This window comes from Cololabis saira, chromosome 12 (genome assembly GCF_033807715.1).
Source record: "Cololabis saira isolate AMF1-May2022 chromosome 12, fColSai1.1, whole genome shotgun sequence".
Taxonomy (NCBI): domain Eukaryota; kingdom Metazoa; phylum Chordata; class Actinopteri; order Beloniformes; family Belonidae; genus Cololabis; species Cololabis saira.
In genome coordinates, this window is record NC_084598.1 from 32413686 (window position 1) to 32431064 (window position 17379).

At 40.5% G+C, this 17379-nt stretch overlaps 1 protein-coding gene across 2 annotated transcripts in view; it reads right to left on the reverse strand.

The window, feature by feature from the left end:
• Positions 1-14736, reverse strand: part of nr1h5 (nuclear receptor subfamily 1, group H, member 5) — a 20845-nt gene extending 6109 nt beyond the window's left edge. The window contains exons 1-6 of one of the 2 annotated variants that reach the window (XM_061736622.1): positions 14412-14736; positions 5440-5835; positions 4235-4375; positions 3975-4099; positions 1574-1672; positions 1399-1495 (exon numbers count right to left, since the gene is read on the reverse strand). In XM_061736622.1, the coding sequence (XP_061592606.1) occupies positions 1399-1495; positions 1574-1672; positions 3975-4099; positions 4235-4375; positions 5440-5835; positions 14412-14508 (955 nt within the window). In that variant the 5' untranslated portion in view covers positions 14509-14736. Of the gene's footprint in view, positions 1-1398; positions 1673-3974; positions 4100-4234; positions 4376-5439; positions 5836-14411 lie in introns of both variants that reach the window. The other variant, XM_061736620.1, reaches the window with a different exon arrangement.
• Positions 14737-17379: the final 2643 nt, after the last annotated feature.

Genomic DNA, 17379 nt, shown 5'->3' on the forward strand with positions numbered 1-17379 from the left:
CAGAAGTATTCAGGTACTTCGTCTTCAAACACCGATTCTGCATTTTAGATTAGTTTCATTTTTTCTCCTCCAGTATAAAATGACCCGGTGCAATGAGACCCAGTGGAGACTGAAGGATCTTTATTACTGATTTAGCTCCATCTGTCCTTGGTCACGCTCACGCAGATGCATCTCTGCAAAAATACTGTGAATATTGTTTAAGCTCTTGATATTTACTGCTTTTAAAAGCTGTTTTGTTACACAGTTGCATATCACGCTGTTGTTTGCACTTTAAACTCGTAGGGCTTTACCTTTTGAAATGAATTATTGAGGTTTTACCTCACTGTGAGCAATACAAGCAAAGCAATGTTTCTAGTTTGCGTCCTTTTTCATCCGACTTCATTAAATTTGTCATTTCTAGCGTTAAAAGTTCAACATGAGAGCTTTAAAAGTGAAGTTCACAGGTTTTAACTCTTTAATTCCTGACGTATCATCATTGATTCTGAGACCCATAATCAAACATTATGAAAATACTTTTCTACTTTAAACAATAATTCTTAAAAAAAATAACATGACCCAATGTATTCATAGAGATACAAAAAAGTATAATTTAGACAACTGTTAAAAGTAAAAGTTGAAGTGTTTTAATTCAATTTGTGAGACTTTAAAAGTTTAAAATCAAGCAGTTTGATTAGGGCCCGAGCACTTACAGTGCGAAGGCCCTGGGCCTATTGTATCTGTAGGAGTTGTTCTCGTTGTTTTTCTTCCGACGAAATGAGGGCCTTTTTTCCCCCTAAACGTGCCCTAAAAGTCACCAAATTTTGCACGCAAGCCAGGCCTGGCGAAAAATTTGATATTTAAAGGTTTGCATTAATGGCCGTGGCCTAATGGCTCAACAGCGCCCCCTAGAAAACTTCGTGCCTTAAGCCCCAACATACGGTTTGACGTACATGCACGAAAGTCGATACACACCTGTATCATGTCGCAACTTAAAGAAAAGTCTCTTGGTGCCATGGCCGAAACCGAACAGGAAGTCGGCCATTTTGAATTAATCGTGTAATTTTGACGCAATTTATGCCATTTCTTCGGCCGTTAATGCGGCCCGAACCGTAACGTGCACCCAGGTGTGTTATACATCAAAATGTGTGTCTAGATCCTGCGACGATGCACATTACTTTTCTCAGTCAAAAGCGTTACCGTGGCGACGATAGATGCCAAAAAGCGGCCCACCCCCTTCATCTGATTGGTCCATATTTGATAGTTCCTACTTTCTGCCATAACTTTTGAATGGTTTGACGTAAAGACTCGTGGGTGGTGTCATCGGACTTAGTTTTGAGTACTTGAACATAATTGGTGCAAATTAGCCACGCCCCTTCTCCTGATTGGTCCATATGTGATAGTTCCTATTTTCTGCCATACCTGGGACCGTCCTGGCGAACTGCAGCAGCTTCTGCAGGTGGGGCATCACGGCGTCGCTCAGGCCCTCCCCGTCCTCCGAGCACGGCCAGTCAAAAAGCTGCCGACGGAAGACACGGCATGAGGGCAGCACGGAGCTGCTGGGCAGGGCGTACACGTCCTCGAGCGTCTGACCCACCGTGTAGCTGCTGCCGTCCTGACCCCGGTACAGGCGGTGAGCCTCCACCATCGTGTCCACGATGTACTTCTGCTCCCGGGTCAGACTGGCGGGCCGGGTCTGGAGCAGCGGGGGGGAAACACAACGCCAGGTTTAGGCAGAGTCCGAGGTTATAACACAACTTCCTGGTGGCAAAACAACTCACTCTGAAAGCATATCAACTCTCAAAGTGGTGACTCGGGCTGCAGGAAAAAAGCTGCAGTAAAACAAACACCCGCGTGAACATCTAGAAGTGACATTATTGGGTGTAAAAAGAGCATTTTAGAGACTCTGAACTAAAGATAGACCGAGAATAAATGAATCTATAAATAGTGAAACTATATCAGAATAATGCTCCTCAATCTAAAGTTGGAAAGACTTTAAATATATTTCATGATATCACCTACAGATTCCAGGAATCTGGAGAAATTTCTGTATGCAGGGGACATGGCTTAAAGGAGCATGAGGCTCCTTTTAAGAAATGAGACTCTCTAGCGCCACCCTTCACCACGACGGCCGTCGGGGGTACTGCAGCCAACAGTGAAGCCGGCACGGGAGAACGGGGAGAATGCGCATGCAGCGTCATTTGACGTCATATCCGCAGAACAGCGCAGGAAATTCCGGTCACAATTGCAGCACATTTTGCAGCACACGCTTCATCTGACATTATTACTAGAAAACTTAAAACATATACGAATTGTTTTCATAAATCCTGCCTCAATCCTGCCTCATGCTCCTTTAACGTAAATAGTTGTATTGTGTTCATTATGTCTTCAGATTTATAGCTTTGTGGTTTTCTTTTGTTCAGACAAGGATCCGTAGTTCTTACCTTCAAACTTTTACTGACAGTTTCGGCGGAACTTCTATGGAGCCAAATCAAGGCCAAAAGTTTTGCTAATTTGAAAATAAAATTGTAATTGAAAAACTAAGATTTGAACCTGAAAATTCAAGTTTTGATCATGAACTTATTTTTTTTCAGTTTCAGATCTTTTTTTTCAGTTTCAGATTTTTTTTCAAATCTTAGTTTTTCGATTACAATTTTATTTTCAAATTAGCAAAACTTTTGGCCTTGATTTGGCTCCATAAACTTCCGCCTTCCTCAGAGTGTCACGTGGTGGAAACTATGAACAGAGATGAGGGAGCGTACATGCTCTCACACATGGACCAGCCTCTTGGAGCGGCGGGAGGACAGCGGGGGGCGTGACCGACCTGTCAAACCTGACAGGTTGGTCACGCCCTCATAGTAACAACAGCTGATGTGGTGTCACTTTCCACCATGTGACAATCTCTGAGGAAGGTGGAAGTTCCGCTGAAACTGTCAGTAAAAGTTTGAAGGTAAGAACTACGGATCCTTGTCTGAACAAAGGAAAACCACAAAGTTAACGTACAGTATTATAAATAGTATTATAAATATCATCTTTGGGCCCTGTATTGAAAAAACAGTCATGATTCTTTATTGGACATCACTACTTGGGCTCAAAAAGTCTAAGAACACAGTCAGACAGACATCTGTCATCTGCAGATCGTTACATCATCCACGAATGCAGGTTAAAGGTCAGTCACGCTTCGAGGAGGCCATGTGTAAACATGACCCAGAAACGCAGCCCAAACATTGAACTGTAGCGAGATGAATCGACATTTGAAATGAGTTTTGGAAACCACCTCAATGCCACATCTCCTGGGTTAAACAACAGAAATACCATCCAGAAACTAGTTTCAAAACCTCCATCTCATCTGGGGAGAAACATCAGTATCTACGGGGTTTTAAAGTAAGATCTGGTCCCATCCAAACCTATTCAGACAAGAACTTGCAGCTGCAGACTGTTAAAAACTCAGATACGACCAGGGCGATGGTTAAGACGACCTTAAGATTTGACCACTTTCACTATTTGATTTGCTTTCTGGGTTCTATTGGGAATAAAATCTGGGTTGACGGGTTAAACAAATCAGCACTTTCATTATTATTTATTTTTATTACCATTACTTGTTCCAACTTGGGCTGTAAAATTGTCATTTGTCACAGATCCTGAACAAAACTCCTTTGTGGTCATGTTGGATTTGTCCAAGAACCATTTTCTACCAAATCAACTTTTATTTCTGTGGCACATTTGAAGCCAAAGTGCCTCGCAAAACAAGATTTAGCGGTGAAACGAGCCTAAATCTATTTCTGGACGGTGATCGTGTGTTAAAATGCCAGTTTTTCATCTCTCTGGACTAAAGTTTCAGACTGAAAGGTTGAAGCTCGTAAGCGGGACCGATGGCAGCGGCCCGTCCAGCTGTGCGTGGGTCCAGCTGTGCGTGGGTCCAGCTGTGCGTGGGTCCAGCTGTGCGTGGGTCCAGCTGTTCGTGGGTCCAGCTGTGCGTGGGTCCAGCTGTGTGGTACCTGCGCGGGGAGCCTGCTGGTGGAGCTGACTCTCCTGCTGCCCGTGTTCTCCTCCTCCTCCTGCGCTCGGCCTTTACCTCCCTTCCTCAGCCGCTTGGATTGGCACTGCACCTCAGTCAGAAGGCCTGCGGGGAGGACAGACACATTTTCGACGCAGCAGAGTAAGAAATATGTATGGTTTTAGGAGTCCCGCGAGGCATTTCCCTGATTACGCAATGTTAAACGGTTACTTTCATGTATTTAAACCAGATGTGCCTTACACTCGGCCAGCATCCCTACGGCGCGACACTTCCTCAGCCGGCAGTCTTGGCACTTTCTCCTCATGTACATGTCCATCTCACAGCCGCCGCCGGTCTTGCAGTGATACACGGCCTTTTTAGTCACGCTACGCCTGAAGAACCCTTCATGAGAAACAAAGAACGACCGTCTGTAACTTAAAGATTCAGTGAAATCAGTGAAAATTTAAAAAGAAATATAGATAATATACATATATATATATATATATATATATATATATATATATATATATATATATATATATATACATATATACATATATATATATACATATATACATATATATATATACATACATACATATATGCACATACATATGTATATATATATATATATATATATATATATATATATATATATATATATATATATATATATACATACATACATACATATGCATATACATACATGGGTCAATGACGTGACGCCTATATTTTCTGAAAAACAGATTTTTTGGGATTTTGTTGTTGTTTTAACCGTCATAATGTCATGTGGTGCGACCGTCCGACAAGGACTCCTGTTTTGAAAACTTTTTTTAAAATCACTCTAAATGTATTTAAATCAATCTTCTTCTATCTGGCATGATTTCAGAACTGTCTTGTAGTGTGTCAGATTGCAACACATTTGTATTTATATTTCCATCATAATATACAAACAAAGTTTGACTGATGTCCATTTTATGAAATATCATGTGGCGCGACCATTAAAAAAACAACCATTTTTGTATAAAACTGAAACTTGTAAAAAAAAAAAAAAGATGTCAAGATGTTAAGAAAATTAATCTATTTTAATATGAATCATGGTTGCACCACATGACCTTTTTTAAGGCTAGTGCCAATTTATCTTGACAAAAAACTCAAAAAATTGACCTGTTGAAAATCCTTATTCGTCATTGACCCACATACATATATACATACATACATATACATATATATATATATATATATATATATATATATATATATATATATATATATATATATATATATATATATATATATATATATATATATACATATATACATATTTATTTATATACATGTATTTATATACATACATACATACATACATACATACATACATACATACATACATACATATATATATATATATATATATATATAAATAAATCAATAAATCGATAGAGTAGAAGTGATCAAAGTGCTACCTTTACACCCCTCGCAGGTGAGGGCGTTGTAATGATACCCTGATGCTTTATCTCCACACACGACACACAGCTCGTCCTGCCCCCGGCCCTTCCCTCCCATCCCCAGCCGAGACCTCCGGCCGAGCGGCAGCTCCACCCCCCCGAAGCCCGGGGCCAGGCCCCCGCAGAGGGGCTCCGGGCCGGGCCCGCAGGGCTCCAGGCACACGGGGCTGTACTGGTACGGAGGATGGCAGAACTGAGAGGAGGAAGAGGAAGAGGAAGGGGAGGAAGTGGAGGAGGGCGGAGAGCTGTAGAGGGAGAAGGGCAGATTTGCCGGGATGTACTGTTGTTGGCTGTGAGGGAGCAGCTGGAGGTCAGGGTCCTGCAGGGAATAGCCCAGAGGGTCGGCCAGCATGTCTGAAAGGGAAGAAGAGAGATTTCCTGAGAGAAAGAAAAAAAAAAACAACTTTGTCGTTGTTCTGCAGGGAATTAGAATATAAATGGATAAATTAACCCACCGAATAACACAATTTTGAATAAACCCTTTATCGTTAAATGCAAAATTTGAGCTCATGTTGGCTTCGGTTTTCCTTGAAAGAACCAAATTTAAAAAGATTTTTTTTTTTTTTGAATCAGCAGCATCTTGAAATGAAATTAGCGGCAACAACTTTGTATCAGTCCGCTGCTGAAAATAGTCCCCACGAAATGTAACAGCTACTCCGTTCAAATACAATTACTGAAAACAAAACATTTATCACTTGTAGCGGTAAATGGCTGAAGTTTTTATTTAAAAAATAAGGAAATGGAAGAGTCACCTCATATGTTTTGCCTTATTTAAAGATTTAAAGATCAGAGGTCTTGCAGAAAGGTTAAAAGAAAACATGCCATAATCCAAAGTGCAACTTGTAAATGTTTTATTGTTATTGAAATTTAGTTTTTTTTTCCCGTTTTTGTCTTTTTGGTTTCCTAGAAGGGGTCGACGCAAATAAACCAAGGAAGTTTCACACACAAGTTCAAGGTCGAAATGAAGCGGCGGAGTGGAACTGGTCGTGCTGGTGTGCCTGAATCTTTACTGGACTTTCAAAACTCGCAATGACGCCGGTCAAAGTCCAAAAGCGTCACAGGACGGACTTTACGTGACTTTTTTCGCTCTTTTTACAGTTCTTAGGGGATGTAATAAATGCTGAGAATGAGACCTCGTGAACTCTGTGAGTCTGCAGCAACAGGATGCAGCTGAAGGCGCCTGGTTCCATACGGTTTATTGATTCCCTTTTTCTTTTCTTTCTTTTTCAACCGCTTGATCCATTCAGCCCCTCGTGGCCGTCCCAACGGGCCGGAGCCGGGACGCCCTGGAACTTCTCAGAGTGCGCTTCGGCGTCAGTTGTGTCTCCCCCGAGGAAACACGTGTGGCCACTGGCAGTCCATGAAAGCGCAGCTGGACCAGGACCAGCGGGACCACCGGGACCACCGGGACCACGTGAAACCGGGAGCCCACCCAACTACCGCCGAAGATGGAAACAGAAGTGGGGGGAGCATGTAGTTCAGCATGCAGTTTAGTTAATTTATGCTGGTTTTATTCATCTGAAGACGTACAAACAAGGTGGCTGAAAATTACGTTGTCTAGGAAACCAACCTGTAGCCCAGAAGAATTGATGAGCAGTGTCTCATCAAAGAGTCTAGGAACGAGATCATTTCTGATGTTATCTGCATCTCGAAAAGGTCAATGTAAATTGGTGACATAATTTTTCAGGTTTAAAGTTTAAAGTTCTTGTCTCGTCTGTTGATAGAAGACGGCGTCGTCACGGAGATGCGACTGACAAGGATCTCTGCACCCAAATGTTGCACTGGATGCAAGTTCTCGTGAATGTTAGCTACTGAGGGATCTCACCCTTGTTACCCTCTGGGGCTGCGTGTGATGTCAGTCGTTGCCCGGCAACAAACACAGCATCCCAGTGTACTGGTGATGATCTCAGGTCATTTTAACCACGGCAACTATCTTAACTTAGCTTCTTTTTTTTAACTTTGTTATATTATAGTTCTCAGTAGAGGTGGGCGATACGGCAAAAATATCATATCACGATTTTTTAAAAATAAAATCATGATTTCTATTTTATCTCCATCGTAAAATGAAAAAAATAAAAAAGACTATACATTTTGCTGAGGGTGATAATATTTTAAAGAGATTACTAAAATTGAGTTTAAAGCTGTCCGTCACGTTATTAAAAACTAGCATAGCAGAGTACCGTCGTTATCAATGCAGAAATGGGGCCAGAAAAAAAATCTTGAATGATTGTAGTTGTTTCAATAACTGAGTTTTGTCTGTCAGTTTTCATGTTTTGCCAGTTTTTTTCCGTCTTATTATTTACATTCTGTTCAGTATTACAACTTTCTAGAAAGCTGGTTTGTGTAGAAAATCTTTCCTTCAAGCTCATTAAAGGGAAAGATTGAATTGCACTCCGACAGCTGAATTAACTTTAAGCCGTCTGCTGAATTTTTAACAGTACATCTTTTTTTTTGGTAAAGTATTTACGAGTCAGCTACTTTAAGCAGTTTGAATCCCTCATTTTTCAAAAATGAGTGGTTCAAACGCCTGCAGTGGCAAGCCGTGCATTTCACACTTAGGCCTTCAGTGATGTCCAACTTAGTCAATAAATACCTTTCATTATGCAGCATTTATAACACCAGGACTGGACAGTAATTATAAACACACTTAAGTGTCATGCTGAGTGTCAGGCTGTGTTTAATCGTTTTATTGTTTTGGAATTTTAGTGTAACATTTTATTTGCATGCATGTTTTGTTGCTTTGTCTAGTTATTATTGTTTGAAATGTAACTTCTTCTGTTTTTGAGTTGGCATGCAATTACCTTTTGTTTGAGTTGATTAGACACAGCTGAACACAATCAACTGAATCCTGACAGACAGCTGCAGTGGCCAATAAACCACTGCAGGCTGGCCCCCCTAGACCAATGGTGAACGAGGGGAGGGTTTCCTTCCCCTTATATATTCAAGGCAGACATTCAAACGACAGTTGATGAACAAGAGTGGATGGACTGTGGTGGCTGGACGGAGAATGGGCAGAGCTGAGGAGGAGGAACTGACGTACAGAGGCCCATGGGGGGCCCAGGTGGTTGGGGAGCCCCCGGCGAACTCGGACCGGGGATCCCTGTTGGCGTGGGCCAACAGGGAGGGGGCACTGAGAGGGCACTGGAGGACAGTGAGCCCAGAAAGACTGAGACTGTCCATCTTTAACCTTTTTTAACCTTTTATGGATTGGCCATTTTAGAAACAGTTCTATTTTTAGTGACTCCCCCACCCCTGATTTTATAACCGTCTTTTGCACAATAAATGTTTGTTGCTGCACCCCTGCTTTTTGTTGTGGGTTACTAAGCGCTGCTCACCCTCGAAAGTATTTAATTGGGGACTTGAACCACCCCTGTGACATAAGCACTACTAGGCATTGCATCACCTCAGTTGTGTATAAAATGAGCTATTATCTGGCGCCTTTTAAAAATCAACAAACATGCATCAGCAATTAAAAACATATCTGGTATGCTACTGTCAAAAACTTAAAAATAAAAGGGTCTTTAAAATTATCTTTCCAAAAGGTTTAATTTAATAAATCTACAGAATATGCAAGGTTTAACAAGATTGTACAATAAATTGTAAAATCGCAGTTTAATATCAGAAAGACACTAACAAGATGGACATAGTTTGGCGACAACACAATAAATTAGTTTCTTTGTGAAAAAACTTTTTCATGTCAAAACGTTACGTATCACGGCTTTCTGTTCCCCCTTTTCCACCAAGTAATCTAGACGGTGATAATCTAATTTCCCTTTGCAGACTAATAAATTATTATTCAGTTTAATTTAAGTGAATTCAATTCACTTCAAATGGGTGGTTGGGTGGAGGGAGGGACGATGAATACATTTTTATTTATTCATTGGCTCTCATTTATAACTTTAACATTTTCTCAAGGTAATGAGAAAATAAATGAACCCCACTTTCACAAGTGAACAAGCTTTATTACAACATAATCAACTCTCAGGGTAATTGCAGGTCCAGTCAGTTGGAGGTTTATGTGTGGAGAAAAACCACAGATCATTTCTTTTCTTTTTTCAAAAACAGTTTCAATCAAAACTCCTACTGCTTCAACCAAAACTTTTAGTGCTTGGGATGGACTGAGGAGAGATAAACACGATGAATGGATTACTGGGCCAGTCTCTCATCTAGTCTAGTGTGAAGGACCCATCTGGGTGATGAATCAACTGGAAAAAAGGTCCTATATGGGGTTGTCCACTATTTCCATAATGGTATGATATTATTTAACCAGTACCTCTTCCTTTTGCATAAAATAAATGCTGGGATAGCTCCCAGGAGACCCATGTGACCTTGGATAGGAGGAATAGGGTATAGGTACTGGATGGATAGATGAATGGATGGATACGGGATTTTACTGGGCCACATGGGTGCCACATACTTAAAAAAATCCAATTCGGTTGAATTCATTTTTTTGATTCTGAACCCACGCACGCATACAGCCACGACCCTCACCGTCCTCGGTCGGCCCGGGTGCTTGGATCAGGTGAGCTTACCGGCCCATGACCACTGGGTATCCATGGACACGGCCACGATTGATGTGGGAAATTATCACTGACCTCTGTTTAAAAACAAAACAACAACTTGGGCCTCTAATATGAATTCTGATCAGAAAGTTGGATGAGATGATCAGCATTGAGAAGCTCATTGGATTAGCTTAGCACAGGGGTCGGCAACCCGCGGCTCTAGAGCCGCATGCGGCTCTTTAGCGCCGCCCTAGTGGCTCCTGGAGCTTTTTGAAAAATGTTTGACCTTTTTTTATCCTTTTTTTTTCGTTTCTTTTTTTTTTCCCTTTTTTTCTCTTTTTTTCCTTTTTTTTCTCTTTTATTTATTTTTTCTTTTTTTCTTCTTTTTTCTTCTTTTTTCCTTTTTTTCCCTTTTTTCTTTCCTTTTTAATTTTGACAATTCGACTTTTTTCTCGACATTTCAACTTTTTTCTCGACATTTCGACTTTTTTCTCGAAGTGCATAATGAAAAAAAAATCTTCCCCCAGTTATAACTAATATAGAAACATGCAGCATGTGTTGCCTTCATTCTAAGGCTTATACAAGACTTTTCATTTTCTGCGGCTCCAGAAATATTAGTTTTTTGTGTTTTTGGTCCAATATGGCTAAAACATTTTGGGTTGCCGACCCCTGGCTTAGCACTGGTAGAACTTGGTTCAGTGAGTTAATTCACATCGACGTACAGAACAATAAAACGTATAAATTGGTCCGCTTTGACTCAAAAAGGCTGACGGTGACATCAGGAAACAGGCATCAGGAAGGTTCCTCTATTTGCATTATTTCATAATCAAAAAAATTCCCTTTTCCAGCAGCAAATCTCTATTTGGCTAACCGGCTGTCCTGGATGGGGCTGACGTCCTTCACCACTGCTCTTTTGTTATTAATCCCTCTTAGTACTTTTCTTTCCCCTCTTTTGTTGGGTGTCCAGATGTTTTCTGTCTGAACCAGACTATGCCGGCGATGGGTTAAGAGGGGAAGGGGCTATTTTTTTTTTTTTTTGCTTTCTTGGCGTGTGACAGAGCTGCGGTTCGAACTGTTTGTAAACCATTCAAACACTATCTAAACACTCCTCAGCCTCCCTTCCATCCCACGCACGCCAGGGAGCCAAGTGACACTAGCAAACTACCCCCCATGGCTCCCCCTCCAACAACAGGGACAATTTGTTGACGAAACGATTCAGTATAAATAGCTCCTCTTCTGCAAGCTCGGCCTCACTGCGTGCAGCGACTGCAGCAGGCCGGCTGAGGCTCCTCAGGAACTGTTTTTTCCAATGTCACCGACTTCTTGAAGACAGTAAATAAAGGCTTAACATCACTTCTTCAGCTGTCACGGTGAATGAGATGAGGCTGTGTTGCACACAGAAGGAAGCCGCTGCACATTCTTGTTGGGAAACAATACAATAATGTACAACTGACCATTGTTTAAGTTAGCCCGTGTCACTTTTGGGGTAAACTAAAACGCTGATTAAGCAAAGATGTTAAAGGGGGAGGGGCAATCTGTTAAAGAAATAGGCCGTGTAATTGAAACATTTAAAATGAAGTGTCTGCAACAGAGGAATTTATTAAACACTACACGAAATAAATGTTTCTCATATCCATGCAGAAAGAGCTGCTATCCGTTCATGTTGAATATAGTTGACATCAAGCGTTACACAGAACTGAATTGTTGGTTCTGGTGTCGCGGTGGCAGCACTGAATCTGTCAAAAGGGAGATTTTCACATACACACACACACATAATCATATACATACACGTATGTATATGATACACGTAGCTAATCTTCCCTAGGGATTGGGACACCACTTGCTACGTCACTGCATGGTTTACGTTCAGGTACGTGAAGTTAGACTGTGTAGTTACGTTTGCACATACGTCACACCATATCAGGAAGCCGAGAGCTAAAAGCTGTTTTAATTTCCGCTGTAGCGCTGTTAATATGCCACTTTATTAAGTTTTAATATTTTTTCAGGCGTAAAAGTAACCATTAAGATCCCCAACCTGGGCTCAGTTTATCAAAATAACGCCTGTTAAGAAATTTGCTCCGATGTTTTCGGGGATGAGAAGAGCCGCCGTCGATTTATAGTTCTGCATTAAATCGCACAGAGCCTACAGCGTAACCTACGGCGTAGGCTCTGCGTTGGTGTAACGCGGAACCATAAATCAGCCATTATTCTGGCAAGATCTGAAAAAACTTTGCAACAACGGGCAAGTGATTATGTACATTCACTGAGTGAATATTATGAAAGTAAAATATATATTTCTCGCTAGAAATGTAATCAAAACGCATTTTTATGCAGAAACTAATTCAAAATATGGATTTTATTCACTAAAAATTAGAAATGTCCGCCATGTTTTTTTGTTTGATTCAGTCTGCAAATGATGACGTAAAGCATTCTGGGAAATTTTCTCTAGCCCTCGGTCGGCGAGTCAGCATCTGAAATCCTTCGCTCTCAAGGGCTAGATTCATACCCCCTACCCCTCGTTATACCCACTACCCCTACATGCAAAGAGGAATTGGGACACCAATACCCTCACGGGAACGCGCAAAATATAGGTGTAGGGCTGAAAAGTAGGACTAGGGGGTGTATTGGGACTGACCCTTAATTAACCCAAGAAGTGATTGTGTGTGTGTGTGTGTGTCATCCTATAAATATCCAGGGTATAACCCAACTTTGGTCCAAAAAGACAGACGTTTGGTAAACATGGCGTCTGCCCAGACAGCCGAACCCGCAGCAGCTTCTCGACTGGTTTCAACAGGCAACACTATAAAACGCAATCATCCCGCTTTTTTGACCGACATCTTTACAGAGAAACTCAGTTGATGGAGGGTCGGCGAGCTGCATGTGGATGGGGGAAGGTAGGCAGAAAAAACTGTTGTCATAAAGTGGGGTTTTTTTTCCAAGAACTCTGAAGATGAAGTTCAAAGCAAAATATTTCCAGGACTTTAGTAATTTATGCTCAAACTCAACAGAACTACACCTGAGCAAGGTGGTGGATGCTAACGGAATCGTACAGCAACTTTTAAAGATTACAAAAAAAAATTCAGACAAAAAATAATTAGCAAATTAAAAATGTATTTTATTAATGAACATCACACTTTTTAATCACTAGTTTTAGTATGCTAGAGAAATGTATTTCATGTAAATGTTTGTGGTTCAGAGATACCTGTGGCAACGCCAAAATACGTCAGATGTTAGCAAGCTATATGTGCTGAAAGTCAGTGAAACTTAGTTTTAGCTACAGTTTCTCTTTGTGTCTTAATTAGAAAGTAGTCAGGTAAACACACCAGCGGGACGCCTCATCTTGTCTTATTTTATCAAATGGTGCCAGATTATGCTGTTTGTGCGTACCACCTAAACCCCGCCCACATCCAATACCCGTTTAATTGCCACGCGTTGAATTCTTTCTCACAGTAGCTTAGCACATTTCTTCCTTGTGTTTCATTTCTTCAGCCAACGATGTTGTGAAAAAAAACATGAAACACTTGTTTTTTGGTTGTTTTCTTTACATCCACTGAACAGCTAGCTTTAGCCTAAAAATATTCAGCTAAACGTTACCTAAACATTCATATCTATCTCATGTAAACATCCTGTTTTGCGAAACAATTACAACTGGACTTCAATAAAATAGAAAAACTTAACTGAAATGGCAAAACATGTTGCAACTGTTTGCTAAGTCAATGAAACGCTTGTGAGCGCGCTGGAACGGTTTCCTCGTGATCTGCCAGGGACGTTCTGAACATCGATTCAGAGGCTGGGCTTTTCCTCCCCATACGCATCTCAGAGAGGACTTTAACATTTCTAAAGTACAAAAGACATATTTTGAAACAAAATACTAAGAAACTAAAAAGTTTACATACAAATACAACAGTTTGAGTTTGGAATATGTGTTTGAAATACACGTACCATAAATACTCATTGTAGCCTACGTGTACATGAGCATAATTTGTTTTATGACTCAAAACATGGTGGTTTAATAGTTAATAAATTAATCATTGGTAAAAATCTTAACACTAATGATGTCACACCAGGAACATTTCTTTTACTTGAAAAGGTGAGGTAAATTAATTTCAAGACACCGACTCTGGAAATATTGCGGTCTGTTTGGGCTTTAAATTTTAGTAAAATCTTCAATTCTTTGCACACTGACCGAGAAATTTATCTCAAGTGTTAAAACGGATGCAAAAAATTCACAAAGCTTCATCCAAATCCATCACAAGGAAGACGATACGGCAGAAACAGATTTCTTCTACAAGAATATCCGTCTACTTTTTTGAGGATTCTGTTTCCATATATTTTACTGATAATATAATGTGTGATTTTACTCACAGAAATCACCTGAAGAAGGAGGCGAACAGGAGGAAGCGGCAGCACGAGCGTCTGTGGACTCACCATAGTACTGGAACTGCTCGGTGGAGCAGTACCCGTCTGAGTGGGACAGAAACCCCCCTGCCGGAAAGCTCATCTCAGGCTCAGTCCAGTCTCTCATCTGGGCAGAAGGATCCTTTGCTGATCTGCGTCCACGTCAGGCAAAGACGTACAACGCGCTCAGTTACACGGAGGATTCGCGCAGTGTGATGGATCTGGGAGGAGAGGAGACATTCCTCAATCCCCAGGATGTGTGCAGGTCTCTTAGCTGTCCAGGCTGATCTTCCAGCTTATTTTTGAGAAGAAAAAAAAAAACGCAGAGAGGACGAGTACAGCCGAGCCTCTTCTTCAGTGCTGGAGGAGGGCCTAAATGTCCCGAGGGGGTTTGAGAAAAGGGAAAGTAGGGACACCCAGGAAGGACAGGGCTGGGAGTGTTGTCCAAACAGCTGGACCTGGCGGGAACTTCACAGATAAGAGGACGGCCGGGACCTCATGGGCCGAGCGAGAGACATTCAATCCTTATGGCGTGTTTATATATGTGCACAAGAACCCTTTTTTTCATTCGTTTTTTGAAATTCCTATCCAAATTTTTTTTTTTTTAAGTTTATGGCATCTTTAAAACGTATTAAAGGACTCATGTCCTGCAGGATTAACTATTTACTACACTTTGTACGTGTGCTCTGAACACATCCACCCATATTTGTCCTCCAAGACTGGAGTGTGTTTACTCTGCCCTTTGTTTACCGCTGTTCTGTTTGTGCTGCGGTTAATATTAGACAGCAGTTAGATTTAGGGTCTGTGGGACCTCCGCCTCCCCCGCTGACAGTTAACCAGGGCAAAAGGAGTCGAGGCCCGAACCCCCCAAAGAAGACAGAGGAGTGACCCCAACACAGGCCTGTAAATCTCCCGGCAGCGCTGCCTGACATGGAGCATGCTTATGAGGATTAATGGTGTCCTCCCAACCTCCTAAGATCCCTTTCACAGGCCCGTTCTGGGAACCGGTAATGACGGGTGGGTGGCAGAGGGTGAAAGGGAGAGCCAATCACTCTAAGTATAACTGGATCCTTCACTGGTGCGATCCCATCGGCCTCGGTGAGAAACCCAACAGGAATGCGGTCGTCAGCAACGGTCACGTGGTGCCGTACTAGTGAAGATTATATTTAACAGGATATACTGGTGCGTATGCGGTCAGAGTGCAATGGTGCTGGTTCAGAATGTGTTTCACAACATCAATTTTCCTCTTGTCATGTTGGAAAAGTCTATAAATTAAGGCAGGAAATGGGAGAGCTCAAAGATCATTACTGAGCTACTGTTATGAAATACTGACATGACCATGCATACGAGGTTTTTATTATCTCAAACTTCTTTCAAGACTAAATGGGGACCAGCATTGAGCCCAAAGTCATCAAACAATGGAAACTTAACTTATTTGAACATGCAGATTGGTTCTATTTAAAACCGTGTTAAGACTCTTAAATCAGCAGATTAATTGGTGCCGTGACGGGGTATAAAAAACCAACCAAACACTTAAACCTGCTTTATACTTCTGTGAAGTCTACCCTAGTGATTTGTGGATGAATACTGAAATATCGATACTTCCGATACTACATCTGTATGCTCTAAAATCGATTCTCAAATGAAAATATTGATACTTTTGATTCTTCAGTCATTTGTGGTAATGTATATCATTAACAGGAATACGGTGGAAAGTAACTAAACTATTCTGAGTTTGTCTAAATTACACGCTGCTGGTAGGAACTACTTTTTTTCAATTTCATTTTTATAGTAGCTCTTATTTTTGTTTATTATTTTCTTATTTATGGTTTTATTATTTTACTTAGGATCTTTTTTAGTGATGTTAATAGCTTTTTCAAACACTCTGGTTTTCCTGTTGTAAATGCTCGGCTACATGTATATCGTGAATGAGGCCGCTACCTCAGTATACTTTTGACTTTAAAATAAATAGATGAGTAAGTGACTCTTATATGGAGGATTTTTTGTGTCAAAATTAAATAAATAAATACATCATTAATTAATTAAAATGGGAATGAAATATATAATTAATTAATTAAATGTGTCATTAATTAATTAAAATTAGAATTAAATATGTCATTAATAAATTAGCCGCTGGAGCCGGAGGAGTTCTGCTCAGAGCTTCTTCAATTAAATTCGCTGCTTCTCTCAGCAGCTCTGGGCAGGATTTTGACATTTTGTACACCTTGCTGTACCAAAATTTATGGTTAGAGGGCAGAGTCTTCAGTGGTTGCCAATAAAATTTTGGAGTAGAGTAAAAATTTTGGAGTAGAGTAAAAGTTTTGGAGTAGAGTATCCAAACCAACGTAGAGGTGAATAATGCCACTTAGTGTATCGGAATGTGTTCACAAGCCCTGCAACAATCCATTATGTGGATTCGATTTGCCTTGACTTGATGTGCAGGGGAACCAATGAGGTGTTTGGAATCCGCCCACTGAGTTTGACGAGTGAAACTGACAGTTTTACATTTCATGATTCACACGCAGCAACACGAAATCATTAATTAAATGTGTCATTAATTAATTAAATGCAGTTTTACATTTCATGATTCACACGCAACACGAAATAATTAATTAAATGTGTCATTCATTAATTAAATGCTGAAATAATAAATATATTTTTTTACTTAAAATGAATTGTATTTTAATTTATTAATGACATATTTAATTCTAATTTTAATTCATTAATGACATTTAATTAATTAATTATATATTTCATTCCCATTTTAATTAATTAATGATGTATTTATTTATTTAATTTTGGCACAAAAAATTCTCCATACTCTTACGTCTTGTATTCTTCAATTATCTAAAATACACCAATTTTTTAGATTTTCAGGGAACATTAGGTGTATTTGCACAATGTATCGGTATTGGATCGCTATCGCCGATACCAGCATGAATTTGACTCAATATGGGATCGGAAAGGAAATCGGTGGTATGGAACATCACTAATCTTC